The sequence below is a fragment of the Rhinoraja longicauda genome, chromosome 4, assembly GCF_053455715.1.
Source record: "Rhinoraja longicauda isolate Sanriku21f chromosome 4, sRhiLon1.1, whole genome shotgun sequence".
Lineage (NCBI taxonomy): Eukaryota > Metazoa > Chordata > Chondrichthyes > Rajiformes > Arhynchobatidae > Rhinoraja > Rhinoraja longicauda.
Genome location: NC_135956.1, coordinates 75,989,582 through 76,006,775, shown reverse-complemented (window position 1 = coordinate 76,006,775; position 17,194 = coordinate 75,989,582). Strand labels below are relative to the sequence as shown.

Sequence of the window (17,194 nt, the reverse complement as noted above, 5' to 3'; positions counted from 1 at the left end):
GGATAAAGAAAATGTTATTTGAGGACAAAAATAACATTGATATTAAGGGTTAGGGTAAGAAAGTTGCACTGAGGTAAAAGGTCAGCTGCAATCTTATTGAATGGTGGATCAGGCATAAGGGGCCAACTGACACCATCCCTCCTGTTTCTCATGTTAAGTTCTTAACTTTAAATATTGACATGTAATGATGGCTTAGTATTTTTTGTATTTTAGATTAAAATCAATATTTTGATTGCAATGATTTTATTAACAGCTTGAAAGAGACGCTTATGTGCAGGCCCTTGCGAGATTTACTTTATTAACAGCAAGTTCTGGTATCACTGAAATGAAGCAGAAAAACATTGACACTATCAAAACTCTCATCACAGTGGCTTACACAGATGGCAACTATCTTGGGACCTCCTGGCATGAGGTACAACATCTTTTCAATTTTATTATTCATTATCATCATTCTTATGAACATTATTGCTCTTGGAGAACCAGAGTACAACTACTATTAATAATAATACTACTATTCGAGTAAAATGTTGTTACATTTGTTAATTTTTCATCATTTAATTATTGAATTATCTTGGCCTTGTTAAATAAACCATGGATAATGTTTTTAGTGGCCTTAAGGGCCTGTTCCTGTGCTGTACTATTCTATGTTTGAAATCTAACCATGCTGTAGTTTGGTTGATTACATTAAGGTGCAGGTGAGGACATTAAGAAAGACGTGGTGAAGGGCAGGACATTGGATTATTGGGTGGGAAGGTTTACAGGTTTTTTTGATGGTTGAAGGAGGAGATAATTCTTCCTCATGTAACTCATAAACTATCATGGAGATGCTGTTACCTGTTCTTCACACTGGTACTCGCTTCTAGGTATCGGATATCTGATCAACCTGAATTCACATGGTAAAACAGCAACAACAAAAAAACAGTTCTGCAATCTCATTTAATTTTCTTTTTATACACCTGCTGTTATCTGCTTTCAGTGCGAGTGTTGTTTTGCTGCTGATTAAATTCCAGACTCATGATTTTCAGAGACAAAGATCCTGCTGCTTGTTCATCGGATGGATAATTAAACATAATTCATGGACAAATCTTACCTAATGTATAGCTTGGATTGTTTATTGTTCAGATATTTGTTTTACAACCATCAAATAGTATCATATTTTCATATTTTAGCTGGATTTATGTTCTTGAGTTGCAGTTTTAATTGTATAACTGGCATTATATATTTTTAATCATTCTGAAGCATTCATTAGTGGAGGCGTTTAGTAAATAGATCTCTGCCAGGTCATGCTGCAGATCTTTGACTTTGAAGTGCTATATAATTTTGGTAAACTCTTTCAATAATTTTAAATCATTTAATTCATTTTGTTTTTGTTTTGTGTTCTCTTTGATCTATACATGTTTACAGATCTTAAAATGTATTAGTCAGTTGGAACTGGCTCAGTTGATAGGTACGGGAGTAAAAACACGTTACATTTCTGGGACCATTCGAGGTAGAGAGGGATCAGTTTCTGGATCCAGGGATCAAACTGCTGATGAATATTTGGGTCTTGGATTGGGTAAGTTGGTTTTTTTTTAAACAGGAGTTGTTGAGGCTGGAAATGTGTTTAAAGTAATTGTTCAAAATAAGCTTTATGTCATTCTTTGAATTAAGGAAAGATACCTGCTAACCAGGCAATTTAGTTCACAATTTACAGCATTGTACATTGTTTTCTAAAGATTTCCATTCAACATTGATGAGTTTCATTCCTGGTAGTTGTATTCGAGGGCTGGCAAAATCTATTTTCATTGTTATTATTATCTTGATTATCTGTGTAATCATGTTTTATGTTTCTGATTCTCTGCAATCTGAATCAAGTTTATTTTGCAAAAATAACAGTGAAAACTTTACACATAGCTGTTTCTTTCTTTGCTACTCAGGTACATTGTCTGGTGGGACAGTGGACCGAAAGCAAATCGCTAGCATCCAGGAATCCATTGGTGAGACCAGCTCTCAGAGTGTTGTTGTGGCAGTTGACAGGTAAGATTGGTTTTGCCTTGAGAGTTTGCCCTGTGGTTCATTTGGTACACTTTGCAGACTCAACTTCAAATATTTTTGTCACCTAAAATCTGATATTTAATCCATCGCCTTTGCAAAATATATAAAGCCCTTAAATGTTAGTGAGGCAAGTAAGAGCACCAAATTGTATTTACATAAGCTTTTTAGAGCAGGAAAATGTCTCAATACACCTCTCAGAAATATCAACGGCATCAAGCTTCGTAGGATTGGATAAGATGGACCATTGGCAGATGGAGTATTTTTTAAGAAGATTCTCAAAGAAAGGTAGAACTTCATCCTGCGAGGTGTACAGAAATCCTTTGTTCACAATTTTGAAGAAACATGCTGATTTAGTCTTCACATGCTCCAATATTTCATCACATCAGAATGAAGAAAATTGTCCTTGTCTCAGTCCTAAGCAATCTGCTCCTCATTAAGAAACACTGCATCCTGATCAGCCAGGCAAAATCCTTCCTGCTTCTAGACTGTCAAGCTCTTTAAGAATTGTTTTGGTGAGGTCTGCTCTCAATTATTCTAAACTCGTGAAGGTAGAGACGGCAAGGGGAGAAGAGGCAAGCCGAGCAACTATTGACAGAATATTTTTTAAATATTAATTCGATTCATTGGAAACATATTAGTTAATACAAAAGCTTTACACAAACAAAGATGAATTTTGCACAGATTAACCCCTCTGTTATCAGGCCAAGTCATTGGGTATTTTAAAAAAAATAGAGATTGATAGGTCCTTGAATAATAAGGGTGTCAAAGTTTATAGGGAGAAGTAGGAGAACGCAGGTGGACCATGTCTTGCCACTGAGACATGTTCCACCTGCTCCCAGAACTGGATCCAGAATTGCTCTGTCATAGAGATGAAAACACACTGGTGTCATTTTCTGTTTGCATAGTAGAATAAGGGGTAGGCCATTTAGAACTGAGATGAGGAAAAACTTTTTCAGTCAGAGAGTTGTGAATCTGGAATTCTCTGCCTCAGAAGGCAGTGGAGGCCAATTCTCTGAATGCATTCAAGAGAGAGCTAGATAGAGCTCTTAAGGAAAGCGGAGTCAGGGGGTATGGGGAGAAGGCAGGAACGAGGTACTGATTGAGAATGATCAGCCATGATCACATTGAATGGCGGTGCTGGCTCGAAGGGCCGAATGGCCTCCTCCTGCATCTATTGTCTATTGTCTATTGTAAACATAGTAGGTTCAATAGAATAATATTTCAGAAGCCGAGTATTGAAGACTTAGTTTGTAATATTATACTTTTAGTGTGTAACTGAAGATATAACCTCACTGCTCTAGAAAGCTTTCTAATTTGTACTTTTCCTCTTTGCCCCTCACACTATTATTTTCCCACTATTATAAAGAATGAATGAAGTATTTTACTATTACTACCAAAAGGTTCTTGAATCTTTCAACTATTTGCCTGCAAATGTGTCCACCCCGATCTTTCCCACTCTTTGATAGCCATTTGGTATCATTTTGAAAGACTTATTTGTCTTACTGTACAATCCTCAAGATGGAAAACTTGTCCCTTTTACATTCCAGGATCTTTACAGGATCAACAAGGCTGGATGGAAATGCTATTGGTATGTCTTAATTGAATATTTCTCATTGTTTTCATTCATTTTACATAGCACATTAAAAATGTTTTATTTACTTAATATTTTCAGTTGATTTTGTGCGCTGGCTTTGTGCTGTGTCCATGGATGAGTTAGCCTCACCAACACACCCACGAATGTTCAGCCTTCAGAAGATAGTTGAAATATCATATTACAATATGGGTCGAATCAGGCTACAATGGTCCAGAATATGGGAGGTCATAGGAGACCATTTTAATAAGGTAATTCTTTTGTAAGAAATCTGCAGTGCATTTGAGCTTCGTTAAGCACACCGATTTACTTGTGTAAATAGAAAAATAATTTGTGGTTATATAACTTTGATAATGTTGACAATTCATTCATATTTCTATTGTAGTCGATTACACATTAGGTACGGCTATGGTTATCTAAATATATGTTATTTGTTCAGAAAGTTGTTCATCCCATACCAATTCTTATTCAACTTTATCCCACCTGTTTTTCATCTTTGGTTAAAATGTTATCCTTCCTCTCAATGCATCCGCCCCCTACCATTTATATTATTTTGTTTTGTTTTTTATTAACACCTACTTTATGGTTATGCAGTTCTTTTCCTGTCTTGTTTTAATATGTGATTTTTGCCTTCAACACAAATCACCCCTCCCATCTTATTTCCCTATCTCATGACATTCTTCATGTTTGATTATACTTAATCAATCTGTCTGATTTCCTGTTTTTTGTCACTGTACTTTACCGTTCATCTCACTTGTGATAGACTTGTAATTTTTTTGCCAAATTCGACTTTATTTTTGCCACACGTTTCTTAATATGTGTGGCGGGTTCATATACGTCCACATATAGTTTCTAGAAAAGCAGTTCTCCCAGTACAGGTCTAATTAATTATCTTCTTCTAATTGTCGATTTAATTTTTTTAGATCTGTGTTATAGGACATAGGAAATTTAAACTGAATTAGTCATTGTGCATATTTTGCATTTCTTCATTTAAAAGTGTGAAGTTCAATGAATGAAATGAAATATCAATAAATTCAAATTTATAAGTGTTCTTTCATGGTGCTGAAAGAAGTTAACTACTTTCATTTCATACAGGTTGGTTGCAATCCCAATGAAGATGTTGCCATTTTTGCTGTAGACTCTCTGAGGCAGTTGTCAATGAAATTCTTGGAGAAAGGCGAGCTTGCTAATTTCAGATTTCAAAAAGATTTCTTAAGACCTTTTGAGCACATAATGAAAAAGAACAGGTAAGTTCCTATCAACTTAAAATGGCATTCTGTCTGATGTCAAGAGTTCTGTTATGGCATTCTAGTTATTTCTGATTACTTTTTAAAAACAAAAATATAGCTGTAAGGATGTGCAAATTATTTTGTCCAATTTAGCTGGGTAATGTTTTATTCTTCCCATCATCTTTATCACTTTTAATAATGTCTTTAACAAATGCACAGTGATAGTAATGACTGCTGATTTTGCGGTTACAGTTTTTCAGTGTTTTCAATTACATTTTTACAAATTATGGTTTTTTGTTAAGATCTCCAACAATCAGAGATATGGTGGTTCGCTGCATTGCACAGATGGTTAATTCCCAGGCTGGTAATATTCGTTCTGGCTGGAAGAATATTTTCTCTGTGTTTCACCTAGCAGCCTCAGATCAAGATGAGAGTATCGTAGAGCTAGCATTCCAAACCACGGGACACATTGTCAGTGAGTATTATTTCAGTCATCAAAATGATTAATGTTAGCCTGAAATTTAGATAATTGTAAAATGTCTAATTATGTGGATATACTTTTTTTTAATATGTTATTTCACCAAATTTCTGGTCATCTTAATTCAGAGTTCATATTTAAGGTTGATAAGTGGTTGTAACCGATTTGATTTTTGAACTGCATGTTAAAAATTGACCATTAATAGTAGGGAATTGACTGCACCCACTTCACAATTCTATGCATTCAATAATACATTTTCCTTGCTCGACCAAATCATCATGAATCCCATACATCTTAATCTTCTGAATCAGTCTACCGTGGGGGACCTATCAAAAGCCTTACTAAAATCCATGCATACAACATTCACAGCCCTACCTTCATCAGTCTCTTTCGTCACCTCCTCAAAAAATCAGGTTCGTAAGACACGACCTGCGACATACAAAGCCTTGCTGGATATTCCTAATTAGCCTATTCCCTTCGAAATAGGAGTAAATTCTATGTCAATGAATTCTCTCCAATAGTTTCCCTACCACTAACGTGAGGCTCACTGGCCTATAGGTACCTGGATTCTCTCTACTTCCTTTCTTAAAGAAAGGAACAACATTGGCCACTCTCCAGTCCTCCAGGATCTCGTATGTAGCTAGAGACGAAACGACGATCATTGTTAAGACTCCCGCAATGATCTCTCTTAACCTGGGCCAGATCCCATCAGGTCCTGGGAGCCTATCCATGTTGTTACTCTAAAATGTGGGTAAATGTGAGGTTATCCACTTTGGTGGCAAGAACGGGAAGGCAGATTATTTTCTGAATGGTGTCAGGTTAGGAAAAGGGGAAGTACAAGAGACCCGGGTGTCCTAGTACATCAGTCAATGAAAGAAAGTATGCAGGTACAACAGGCAGTGAAGAAAGCTAATGGCATGTTTTTAGATTTTTTTGATTTAGAGATACAGCGCAGAAACAGGCCCTTGGGCACTCCGGGTCCACGCCGCCCAGCGGAAAATTTGAAAATTAAAAAATATATATATTATTATGCACTGTCAATTTATTTAACTAATATCTTTGAAAGATTCCTGCAATCATTCCTGTCCTTTGAAATTGGATCTGGTGCAGAATATTACAGTGAATTCCTTTAAGTGGAGAGATCAACAATGTGCTCCTATATGGAGAGCGAAGAGTAAGAGAAATGTCCACGACTGAGGAACTTGCAAGTTTGTGTATATGTTGCATTACGATACGATATGATAGAACTTTATTTATCCTAGGAGGGAAATTGATCTCCCAACAGTCATAAAACACAAAATACATGAAACATGCAATATAAAATGACGGGTGGAAAGGATTGGAGATGTGCAAAGATTGAGGAGGGGTGGGGAGTCAATCTACCCCACGACAGAAGGGGGAGGAGTTGTACAGTTTGAAAGCCACAGGAAAGTTGTGTAGTTGCTGATGGTTATTTAGAAGAATGTATATTTTGGAAAATCCCAATATTTCTCCACAAATTCCAGATTCACAGAATTGTGGAGGTATATTTAAAAAGTAATAACTTTGCAACTTATTTACAATACTATGTCATTGTGAATGCTGCTTTCTTGCCATACAATTCTAACTTGACTTAGCATCTCACATTAATATTGATTTTTGTTAAAGTAATATATAAAAAATATAAGGGGCAGAATGAATAAAGTGAAATCTTGTGTAACATTAACCATGTTCTCATCCCACATTACTTTCATTTAGTCTTAATTCTCTTGTGTATATTTGGTATATATTGTGATGCAATCTAATTTAAAATACTTAACTATTCTTTTGATTTGGAAATCTTTGAGCATTTAATATTTTTTGTGGCACCATTTACTTAACCAAGAAGTAAATATTAAAATGATAAACCTCTGTTGGTTTTATAATAACCATTTATCAAAGAAAATCTTGTACTACAACCCCCTAAGCAAAATAAACTGGAATAGAAATGTGCTTGGTAAATAACAAACCTTATTATACCAGTGAAAAATCTGTTAGATATACTCTAGTCTCTCCAATTATTGCACAGCAAACCCAGGACTTCATTTCATCTCTCATATGATGATGTTTATTGTCATATGCACAAGTACCGTGAGGTACAGGTGGAATGAAAATCTTGCTTGCAGCTTTATTGTAGGCACATAGACTAAAACACCACAAAAACATAAATTGTATATAAATTTTACATATTCTACAAGAAAGTGAAAAGAAAAAGACTGCTAAAGAATAAGGCATTAGTGCAAAAATGCACAGTTGGAAAATAAGTCTATGGTGCAAGAGGTGATTTGTGGTGTTTTACTGCAGAGGTTGCATTAATTTTGTGGAGGATGTTTTGCGAATTGATAACTGCAGGAAAGTAGCTGTTCCTGAACCTGGTGGTGCGGTCATCAGGCTCCTGTACCTTCTACCTGACAGTAGCAGTGAGAAGCGAGCATGGCCTAGATGGTAGGGATCCTTAATGATAGAGGGCACCATGTTGAGGCAGCGCTTCATAGATGTTTTCAATGTGGGGAACGTTGGTTCATGTCGGACTGGGCTGAGTCCATCACTCTCTGCATCCTCTTGCGTTCCGATGTGCATTTCATTGTTCAAGTTTCTAAAAAGTAAAGTTAAACATAAACAAAAGAGAATACAACAAATATCGCAGGATTACAAAACCTTTCAATTCAATCCTTAATCCAATTTTAATTTGGAGTCAGTCTCAATTTTAATGGTGGTTTTAATGTGTCACACATTTAAATAAAGAGATCAATTATTAACCTGAAATTAGCAAAAATTAGTTTTTAAGAGTAGTAAAGTCAAATGTATCATTTTCATATTATTTTCACAGTGAATGTATTTGCAAAGCATTTCCCAGCAACAATAGATTCCTTTCAAGATGCAGTGAAATGTTTGTCAGAATTTGCCTGCAATGCTGCTTTTCCTGATACAAGCATGGAAGCAATCCGTCTCATTCGTCACTGTGCAAAATATGTGTCAGAGAGACCACAGGTGAGATCTTGGTTATCACAAATTAAGTATAATTGTACATTAATGTAACTTCAATAAATAATCTTACTGAGGACTTTGAAATGGAATGAGTGGTTGTTCTGTGAATGTTTGACATTGGACAGGGTGGGCAGACAACACAAATGGCTGGTTTTGGCTTTTGTTATTGGATGTTCTCCAATGAAGAAAGATGTGACTCATACAGAGATAGGATGGAGAAAAAAAAGCAATGTGGAAGTCGTATTGTTTCCATAATTGTATTCGGGGTTAATGTTTACAGAAGTTATTTAAATTGTTCCCTTCTATTATTCTATTTTACAGGCTTTCAATGAATATACCAGTGATGATATGAATGTACCTGCTGAAGACCGAGTTTGGGTGAGAGGATGGTTTCCAATTCTGTTCGAGTTGTCTTGCATAATTAATAGATGCAAATTAGACGTAAGAACTAGGTAAGAAATTATTTCTGTAAGTTATTAAAGCAGTATTTCAGATTGCAATAGTGTTGGTATATTATGTAAGATTTAAAGTGTCTCTTGGCAGTATATATTTTTCATTCTTTTAAATATATTGTACAACAGTTTGTTTTACTATAACTGATTCAGAGTTTGCTCACCTTGTAAGCTGTTCAATATATTTCATCAGTCTTAACTATCCAGTCTGTTGAACCCTTCTGAATTATCTACTACTTTGATTAACATTTTAAATTGTTTTATTTCAAAGGACAGAATAATTTCTTGTGAAAATTATTTCCTGTGTGCCATAATATTTATTATCTCATCAGAAGGGCCCAAGAATTATGAGTCAAGTCAAGAGAGTTTCATTGTCATAAGTAGCAGCAAGAGAATAATTAAATTCTTAATTGCAGCTTTACAGGCCCATTAACGCAATAACACACACATAAATATACAATAATCAACAATATAATGAATTAATAATCTGTAATATTCGGCAAGCAGACTATGATAGTGCATCACCAAAGTGCATAGTGCAACCAAAACAAAGTACATTGTTGAAGATAGTTGCTGGGGTTGGTGTACTGCATTGTTCAAGAGCCTGATGGTTGCTGAGAAGAATCTGTTTATGAAACTGGTGGTCACGGTTTTCAGGCATTCCAGTGGTAGTGGGTCTTTGATGCCTTTTTAAGGCAACCCCTCCTGTAGATCTCTATGATAGTAGGGAGGTTAGTACCCATGATGGACTGAGCAATGCCTACCACTTTCTGCACTCTCCTTCATTCTTGGGCAATCAAGTTACCAAACCAAGTTGTGATGTAATCAGTCAGTATGCTTTCTCTCATATATCTGTAAAGGTTGAACAGCATATTTGGTGACATACCAAATCTTCTAAAGAAGTAGAGGCATTGATGAGCTTACTTTGTGATTGCATCAATGTGCTGGGCCCAGGATAAATCTTCAAAGATACACAAGCCCAGAAACCTAAGGTTGTTGACCCTCTCCACCCCAGTCCCGTTGATGAAAATAGGTTCATGGATCCTTAGTTTTCCATTCCTGAAGTCAACAATCGGCTCCTTGATCTTGCTAACCTTGCGAACAAGATTATTGTTCTGGCACCATGCAATTTTAGAATATCAGTCTCTTTCCTGTACTTTGACTCATCATTACCTGTTACTTGTTCATTAACTATACTACAGCTTCTGTATAGTTGGAAAGTAAGTGATAAAACAAATTAGATTTACAGAAACCTAATTTGATCGCAGCTGTCATGTAGTGAAGCTGCTTTTATATTGCTAGGAGTGATATGGACGTGGTCCTAATGTCAATATTGTGAAGACTACCAAATCTTTAAAGACAAGTGTCCACACAGAACAGTTTAATAAAAAGGATTTCCAAACCACTATAGTTTCTTTGTAGTTGCTGCCACCCACTGACACCGATATAATGATCTCTCTTGAGTTTATCACACTTGGATTCTTTTTAATATTGCTTTATGATATAAGATGCTGATGTACAAAGTCTGACGATAAATAATAAATCGCTTTGCATTCATTTTATTGACATTTTAATTTTTTTTATACTTAAACATATTTATTTGAGAATTGGTAAGTGTTAACAGATAAGCAAGTTAATGTGCTAAATAACATCTGTGCTACCTAAGTGTGATCCAATGACAATATCCAATGCGGGAGGGCCTAACCATCTATCACTGTCATTCTCCAAACCATCAAGTCCCCAAACTATTAACATCCTAGGGGAACTTTAATTAGAAGTTCAATTGGATAACCACATAAATATTTTGTAAGAGCAAGCCAGTGGTTGATTATCCTGCAGTGATTCAGTCCTTGGCACCTACTGCCTTTCCACCATCTGTAAGGCACAAATCTGTAGTATAATGGACATACTCCCCAAATGACTGAATGTGTTAAACTGTAAAAGCATTCAAAGAACTCAACATTGTTCAGGATAAAGCAACCTGCTTAATTGGTACCTCTTTCACCACTTTAATAATTAAGTACCTCCACCAGTGACTGCAACATGCAGCATCCACAAAACTCGTGTGAGTTGCCCACCTTATGCCCTTGCAACAGCGCCTTCTAAAGCCTCAGTCCATACCAGCAAAGATGGTCACAGTTAGCAGATACATGAGAACACAACCACTTGCAGGTCCACTTGCATGTTGCACACCACCCTGACTTGGAACTATATAGTCAGTCCTTCATTGTTACTGGCTCTACATCTTGGAACTCCCTGCTCAACAACAGTCTATGAATATCTACACCGGAGGTCCAAGATGGTGGTTCATTACTAGTCTCTCAAGTACACTTAAGTGCTGGCCTTGCCAACAATATCTACTTTCTCCAGTGAATTAAAAATATTGAATGCCACAGTCTGTTTTGTAGCTAATCTCAGATTCTGCAACATGGCACTCGTATAAATGAAATAATCACTCTAATTAAGGTGTAAGATACATGTAAATATATCTTTTACGAGTACACAAGATTGTCATAATTTGACCTTTTTCTTAATCTTGACATAGGGGATTAACTGTGATGTTTGAAATAATGAAAACCTACGGTCATACTTTTGAGAAGCATTGGTGGCAAGATCTGTTTAGAATTGTTTTCAGGATCTTTGACAACATGAAGCTTCCAGAACAACAGTCAGAGGTATGTGGATAGTTACTTTTGAAGTACAATTACTTTTATTCATGTATAATTGTAAAAGTACAATACAATATGAAGCCATTTAGCATATTTCATCTGTATTAGTTGTAGCATTCCAGTTGGAGCTATAATGCAATGTTCAGTAAAACATTATTTGATCCATTTTAATATTTGTTTCAAATACGTAATCAAATAATTTTAAATGATGCAGTAATTTCTGCCTCATTGGCTATTTAGTCACAAAGAATTCCATATTTTCTTAGCTGCTTGAATGGAAAAATATTATTTTCGTTTAGTTTTGAGATACATCTCGGAAATAGGGCCTTTGATCCACCGAGTCCGCGCTGTTGAGCATTCCCGCACACGAACACTATCCTACACACACTTGGGACAATTTACAATTATACCAAGCCAATTAACCCACAAACATGTATGTGTTTGGAGTGTGGGAGGAAACGGGAGGTCCTGAAGAAAACCCATGGAGGTCATGGGGAGAACGTACAAACTCCATGCAGACATAGTCAGAATCGAACCCGGGTCTCTGGCTTTGTAAGACAGCAACTCTACTGCTGTGCCATCATGCCACCGTCATTAATAACTTATTTTTAAATTAATATTTGTTCTTGAAGTATCTAACTACTTGAGAAATAGAAAAATGCAACAAAAAAATATTAAAATCTCCTTCAAATCAGACTATCTTATGAGACGGAACAATACATTGGCAACCAACCTATTACTCAATGGTAATTAACTTTATGTCTCTGTGAGGTTGCATCTTGTTCATTTAACTTCCCAAGCATGGTTAAGCCTGACTGGATTAATTTTCTCAGTACTCAGGCAACACGGCAGCTCTCAGGAGGTCACATAATTTTAGGGAACAGATTAATACTCTCGCTAGTGTGTTTTTCACTAAACGGAACCAATATTACATAGATACATAGACAATAGGTGCTGGAGTAAGCCATTCGGCCCTTCGAGCCATCACGGCCATTCATTGTGATCATGATTGATCATCCACAATCAGTACCCCGTTCCTGCCTTCTCCCCATACCCCTTGATTCTGCTAGCCCTAAGAGCTCTATCTAACTCTTTTAAATGCGTCCAGTGAATCGGCCTCCACTGCCTTCTGAGGCAGAGAATTCCACAAATTCACAACTCTGTGTGAAAAAGTTTTTCATTCAATGCAACCTCAGTCGCTCTATTTCGTTCATCATATGACAGTCCCGCCATCCCGGGAATTAACCTCGTGAACCTGCGCTACAATAGCAAGAATGTCCTTCCTCAAATTAGGAGACCAAAACTGCACACAATACTCCAGGTGTGGTCTCTCCAAGGCCCTGTATAACTGCAGAAGGACCTCTTTGCTCCTATACGCAACTCCTCTCGTTATGAAGGGCAACTTGCTATCTTCTCTGCCTGTTGTACCTGCATGCTTACTTTCAATAGACAATAGGTGCAGGAGTAGGCCATTCAGCCCTTCGAGCCAGCACCGCCATTCAATGCGATCATGGCTGATCACTCTCAGTGACTGATGTACAAGGACACCCAGGTCTCGTTGTACTTCCCCTTTTCCTAACCTGACACCATTCAGATAATAATCTGCCTTCCCATTCTTGCCACCAAAGTGGATAACCTCACCTTTATCAACGTTATACTGCACCTGCTATGCATCTGCCCACTCGCCCAAAATGTCCAAATCACCCTCCATCCTCACAGCATCCTCTTCACAGTTCACACTGCCACCCAGTTTTGTGTCATCTGCAAATTTGCTAATGTTACTTTTAATCCCTTCATCTAAATCATTAATGTATATTGTAAATAGCTGCGGTTCCAGCACCGAGCCTTGCGGCACCCCCCTTGTCACTGCCTGCCATTCTGAAAGGGACCCATTAATCCCTACTCTTTGTTTCCTGCCTGCCAACCAATTTTCTATCCACTTCAATACCCTACCCCCAATACCATTTGCTCTAATTTTGCCCACTAATCTCCTGTGGGACCTTTCTGAAAGTCCAGGTACACATTGATAATAATTCTAGTTAATAATCCTTAGTATAGCATCTGAATTTACTCATTTGTAGTAGATTAAAAGCTGGTTTGTTTGTTCACTTTGATTTCAGAGTTTTAATCAATGTAATTCTTAAAAGAAATAGAAATAGAAAGAATCGGAAAGTCATGGAAGCAGGTCCTTTGGCCCAACTTGTCCGTGACAAGTTAAAGTCGATTTATTTAATGTTATTTTCATTTCTCACTGAAGTGTCACCTGGATATTTATCTTTCTTGATTGGGGATTATTAAATACTTAAATTAAGATAGCTTTAACCATTTTATGTTATTCAGATCAATTTTTTTAAGTTTGTGCAAATTAACAATAACATGTTTGACTTTACATGATGAAGTTTAAATATTTCAACACTAAATATTAGTGTGAATGTACTTACCAGGTTTCTTTTTTGCAATGAATTAATAACCCAATGTCCTAAAAATATTTACGTTTTCTCGACAGTAACTCTGACTGGCTCTCAATCTTGGGTCAACATATCAAAACTAGCCTACAAAGTCAACAATCAGGAAAATTAGCTGGGCTAGCTAATGGGTTAATTCCTTGCACAGCTAGAAAGTCAATGCCTTGAAATAACTAGTCCACAGGATGTCTGCAGTTTATTACTTGTAGTAACAACAATAATTTTTTGAGTTAACATAGATTAGTCTTCCTCAGGCCTATTGCAATAATATCAGGACAGTGATCTTCTCTTTGACGCTGCAGCATTCTTCTAAAATCTAGCATCGTTTTTTTAAATTTTAAGATTTTTCTTTTATGTGCAATGGCACATATTTGCAAATATCTGGTACAGCTTTTGAAACCTAAGCTTAAATTCTTTACACTTTGTTGGACACTTTGAAGATTTCTAACTTCAAGCTCTTCTGCATCTCCAGCAGTGGTGCATTTTTACAATAACCTGGAATTAACAATTTACATAGCATTCCCTATTGCATGATCTCTTGACACAGAATCTGGAGGTTGTGATGTATAATAGACATGGGGGATCTATTAAGCATTTTGAATATTAATGTAAGCCTGACTTTGTTTTTCAGAAAGCTGAATGGATGACCACCACTTGTAACCATGCACTTTATGCTATCTGTGATGTATTTACGCAATACTTTGAAGTACTCAATGATGTCCTACTGGATGATATATTTGCACAGTTATACTGGTGTGTGCAGCAAGGTAAAACAAATACAAGTATTCAAAAGTATGCAAGTAGATCTTTGTTGCTTTCATCAAAAAAAACTTTAATATACATTGTGTGCAGCATCAAGATTGGGTTTTCAATATGCAAATTTTGCAAGGCAACAAAATAGGAATCTGTAAACATATATAGGCATTTTGTCTCTTTAAATTTGGCATAGTAAGGGGAACAGTCTATTCTACTTCTGCATGACCTGATACATTGGGCTGTAGTTACACTGCCAATACAGTGACAGGCATGCGGTCAAGTTCCTCAAGATGCGATTTCCAGGAAAACAAAACAATATATAAGTCTAACATACTCATACCCCACCATCTTTTATTGTATGTTGAAGAGGTTCGTCAGAGCATCTGTTTGTCATGAAATATACTGTTTTGAGTTATTTAATCACCTTCTAAATCTGTCTTTGCAACAGGTTATATCCGTATAATGTAAATTCCAAACAATGGGAGCTTGTTTTCTGCAAAGAATCCTTGACTTTCATGTACACGTCAATGAACCTGATCTCTAGGTTAAAATGCACCTCGGTATAAATACAGATAGACAACTGATTTTAATGGAAACGAACTCTGTGACTGTAGATTTGTTGAAGGTGTCAACATTAACCAAAAATTGATATGATTTCTGTCAATTAAAATCACCATGAAAGCCCATCTTCCCAATGAAGTGCAGGAACTGAACTACGTTTATTCAGTCAGTTCATTCCATGTTATCAAAGATTGTCCTTTTTAGGATATTTGTCATTGGTAGAAGAAATGCTTGTACTGACATCTGTATTTAGAAAACAGTCACTCATTCATTATGAACATTATCACTCGCCATTGAATGAAAGCAATGCTGCAAATTCAGAGTCAGTGCCTAGCCCAACTTCATACTGAAGTGAAATGAAGCTTTGGGAAGATTGTATTGTGCTTTCCACTGGAGAAAGTAAAACACAATTCATGCTGTGACTATGGTGGAAATTCATCCAAATAAACTTAATTAAAAAGCTTAATTTTTATAATGAATTGTTGATGTCTTGCTTTTTCTCTCAGATAATGAACAACTCGCTCGATCTGGGACTAATTGTCTGGAAAATGTTGTCATTCTGAATGGGGAAAAGTTTTTGCCAGTAACATGGGACAAAACTTGCACTTGCATGTTGGACATCTTCAAGACCACTATTCCTCACACGTAAGAAACCTCTTGAATAGGAGAAGTACTTGTAATTTTTATAATACTACAAAATTATATTGAGATTCTGTTGATCCATTCAAAAAATGAATGAATTACCAGGCTACTCTTTTGTACGTATGAGAGGGAAAGATAGATCCGCCATGATTAAATGGCGAGTAGACTGGATGGGCCCAATGACCTAATTTTGCTCCTTATAACTTATGAACTCGTACGCAAAGATTCCGGGACATTATCAAATTCCAGTAATATGTTCGTAAAATAAATAAAAGAAATGGACAGATTGTCTCATGAGGAAAGATTGGACAGGCTTGGTTTTACGTGCTAAGATTTAGAAGCGTGAGGGACTATTTGATTGAAATATGTAAGATTTTAAGGGAGTTGTTGATAGGATAGATATGGAATGGATGATTCCTCTCGAAAGAGAATCTCAAACTATGTGATAATTTTAAAATATAAGTGATTGCTCGTTTTGAGATAGATTAGGTGAACTTGTTTCATTGAGGGCTGTGAATCTTTGGAACTGTGGAAGCAGAGTATTTGAATATTGTTAAGACTAGATGTGCTTATATTCTCAAAAGGCCAAAAGCTGTGGGGTTACTGGAGGAATGTGAAACTGAGCTTATAATCAACTATGAGCTTACAGAATTGCAGAGCAAGTTGCTGGGTGGCTTATTCTTGCTCGTATGCTTATAATCTGGAATTATGATTGCATCTCATTTAAGCCCATCCTTGCCGGGTGTTTGCTTCAGTAATGACCATTGAAATCAAAAGCCTATTTTTTCTATTCAGAAGCTAAATAATTAGTGTCTATCTTAACTGGCTGTGATCATCTCACTCAAGACCAATAGGGGACTGTGTCTGGCACAGCCTTGACCTGAATAGTTTAACTCCTGTAATTGGTAGAAATCTGAAATAAAACATTAAATGCTTAAAAATAATCATTTCAGGCAACATCCCTGGAGAACGAAATAGATTTAACAAGTCAGGTTAATCAATCGGAACTGAAGAAACAAGCAGCAGAGAAGGCAGAAACGACAATAGACAATAAGTGCAGGAGTAGGCCATTCGGCCCTTTGAGCCAGCACCCCCAATAGAGTAAGACCTTTGTTCGAGTGGGAAGGCAGGAAAGTGAGTGGCAATAGTGGTGATATGGCTGGTGGAAAGAGGATGTTAAAAACTAGTGACTAACAAAGGATATGTCAAGGAAAGGAGAAAATAAACATAAATTACCCGGACAGGAGTAAAAATTGTGTTTTGGAAATGAGAGCTACAAGGCTGGAATAGACACTGATCTGAAATCTTTGA

At 36.5% G+C, this 17,194-nt stretch overlaps 1 protein-coding gene across 2 annotated transcripts in view; it reads left to right on the top strand.

Annotated features, from left to right (window-relative positions):
* arfgef1 (ADP-ribosylation factor guanine nucleotide-exchange factor 1 (brefeldin A-inhibited)) overlaps positions 1 to 17,194 on the top strand; it is a 148,432-nt gene that overhangs the window by 112,400 nt on the left and 18,838 nt on the right. For both annotated transcript variants that reach the window (XM_078398115.1, XM_078398114.1), the window contains 12 exons: positions 254 to 412; positions 1,405 to 1,555; positions 1,917 to 2,016; positions 3,582 to 3,622; positions 3,707 to 3,876; positions 4,721 to 4,872; positions 5,157 to 5,329; positions 8,181 to 8,341; positions 8,660 to 8,790; positions 11,336 to 11,465; positions 14,556 to 14,691; positions 15,748 to 15,886. In XM_078398115.1, coding sequence (XP_078254241.1) covers positions 254 to 412; positions 1,405 to 1,555; positions 1,917 to 2,016; positions 3,582 to 3,622; positions 3,707 to 3,876; positions 4,721 to 4,872; positions 5,157 to 5,329; positions 8,181 to 8,341; positions 8,660 to 8,790; positions 11,336 to 11,465; positions 14,556 to 14,691; positions 15,748 to 15,886 — 1,643 coding nt within the window. The remainder of the gene's footprint in view (positions 1 to 253; positions 413 to 1,404; positions 1,556 to 1,916; positions 2,017 to 3,581; positions 3,623 to 3,706; positions 3,877 to 4,720; positions 4,873 to 5,156; positions 5,330 to 8,180; positions 8,342 to 8,659; positions 8,791 to 11,335; positions 11,466 to 14,555; positions 14,692 to 15,747; positions 15,887 to 17,194) is intronic.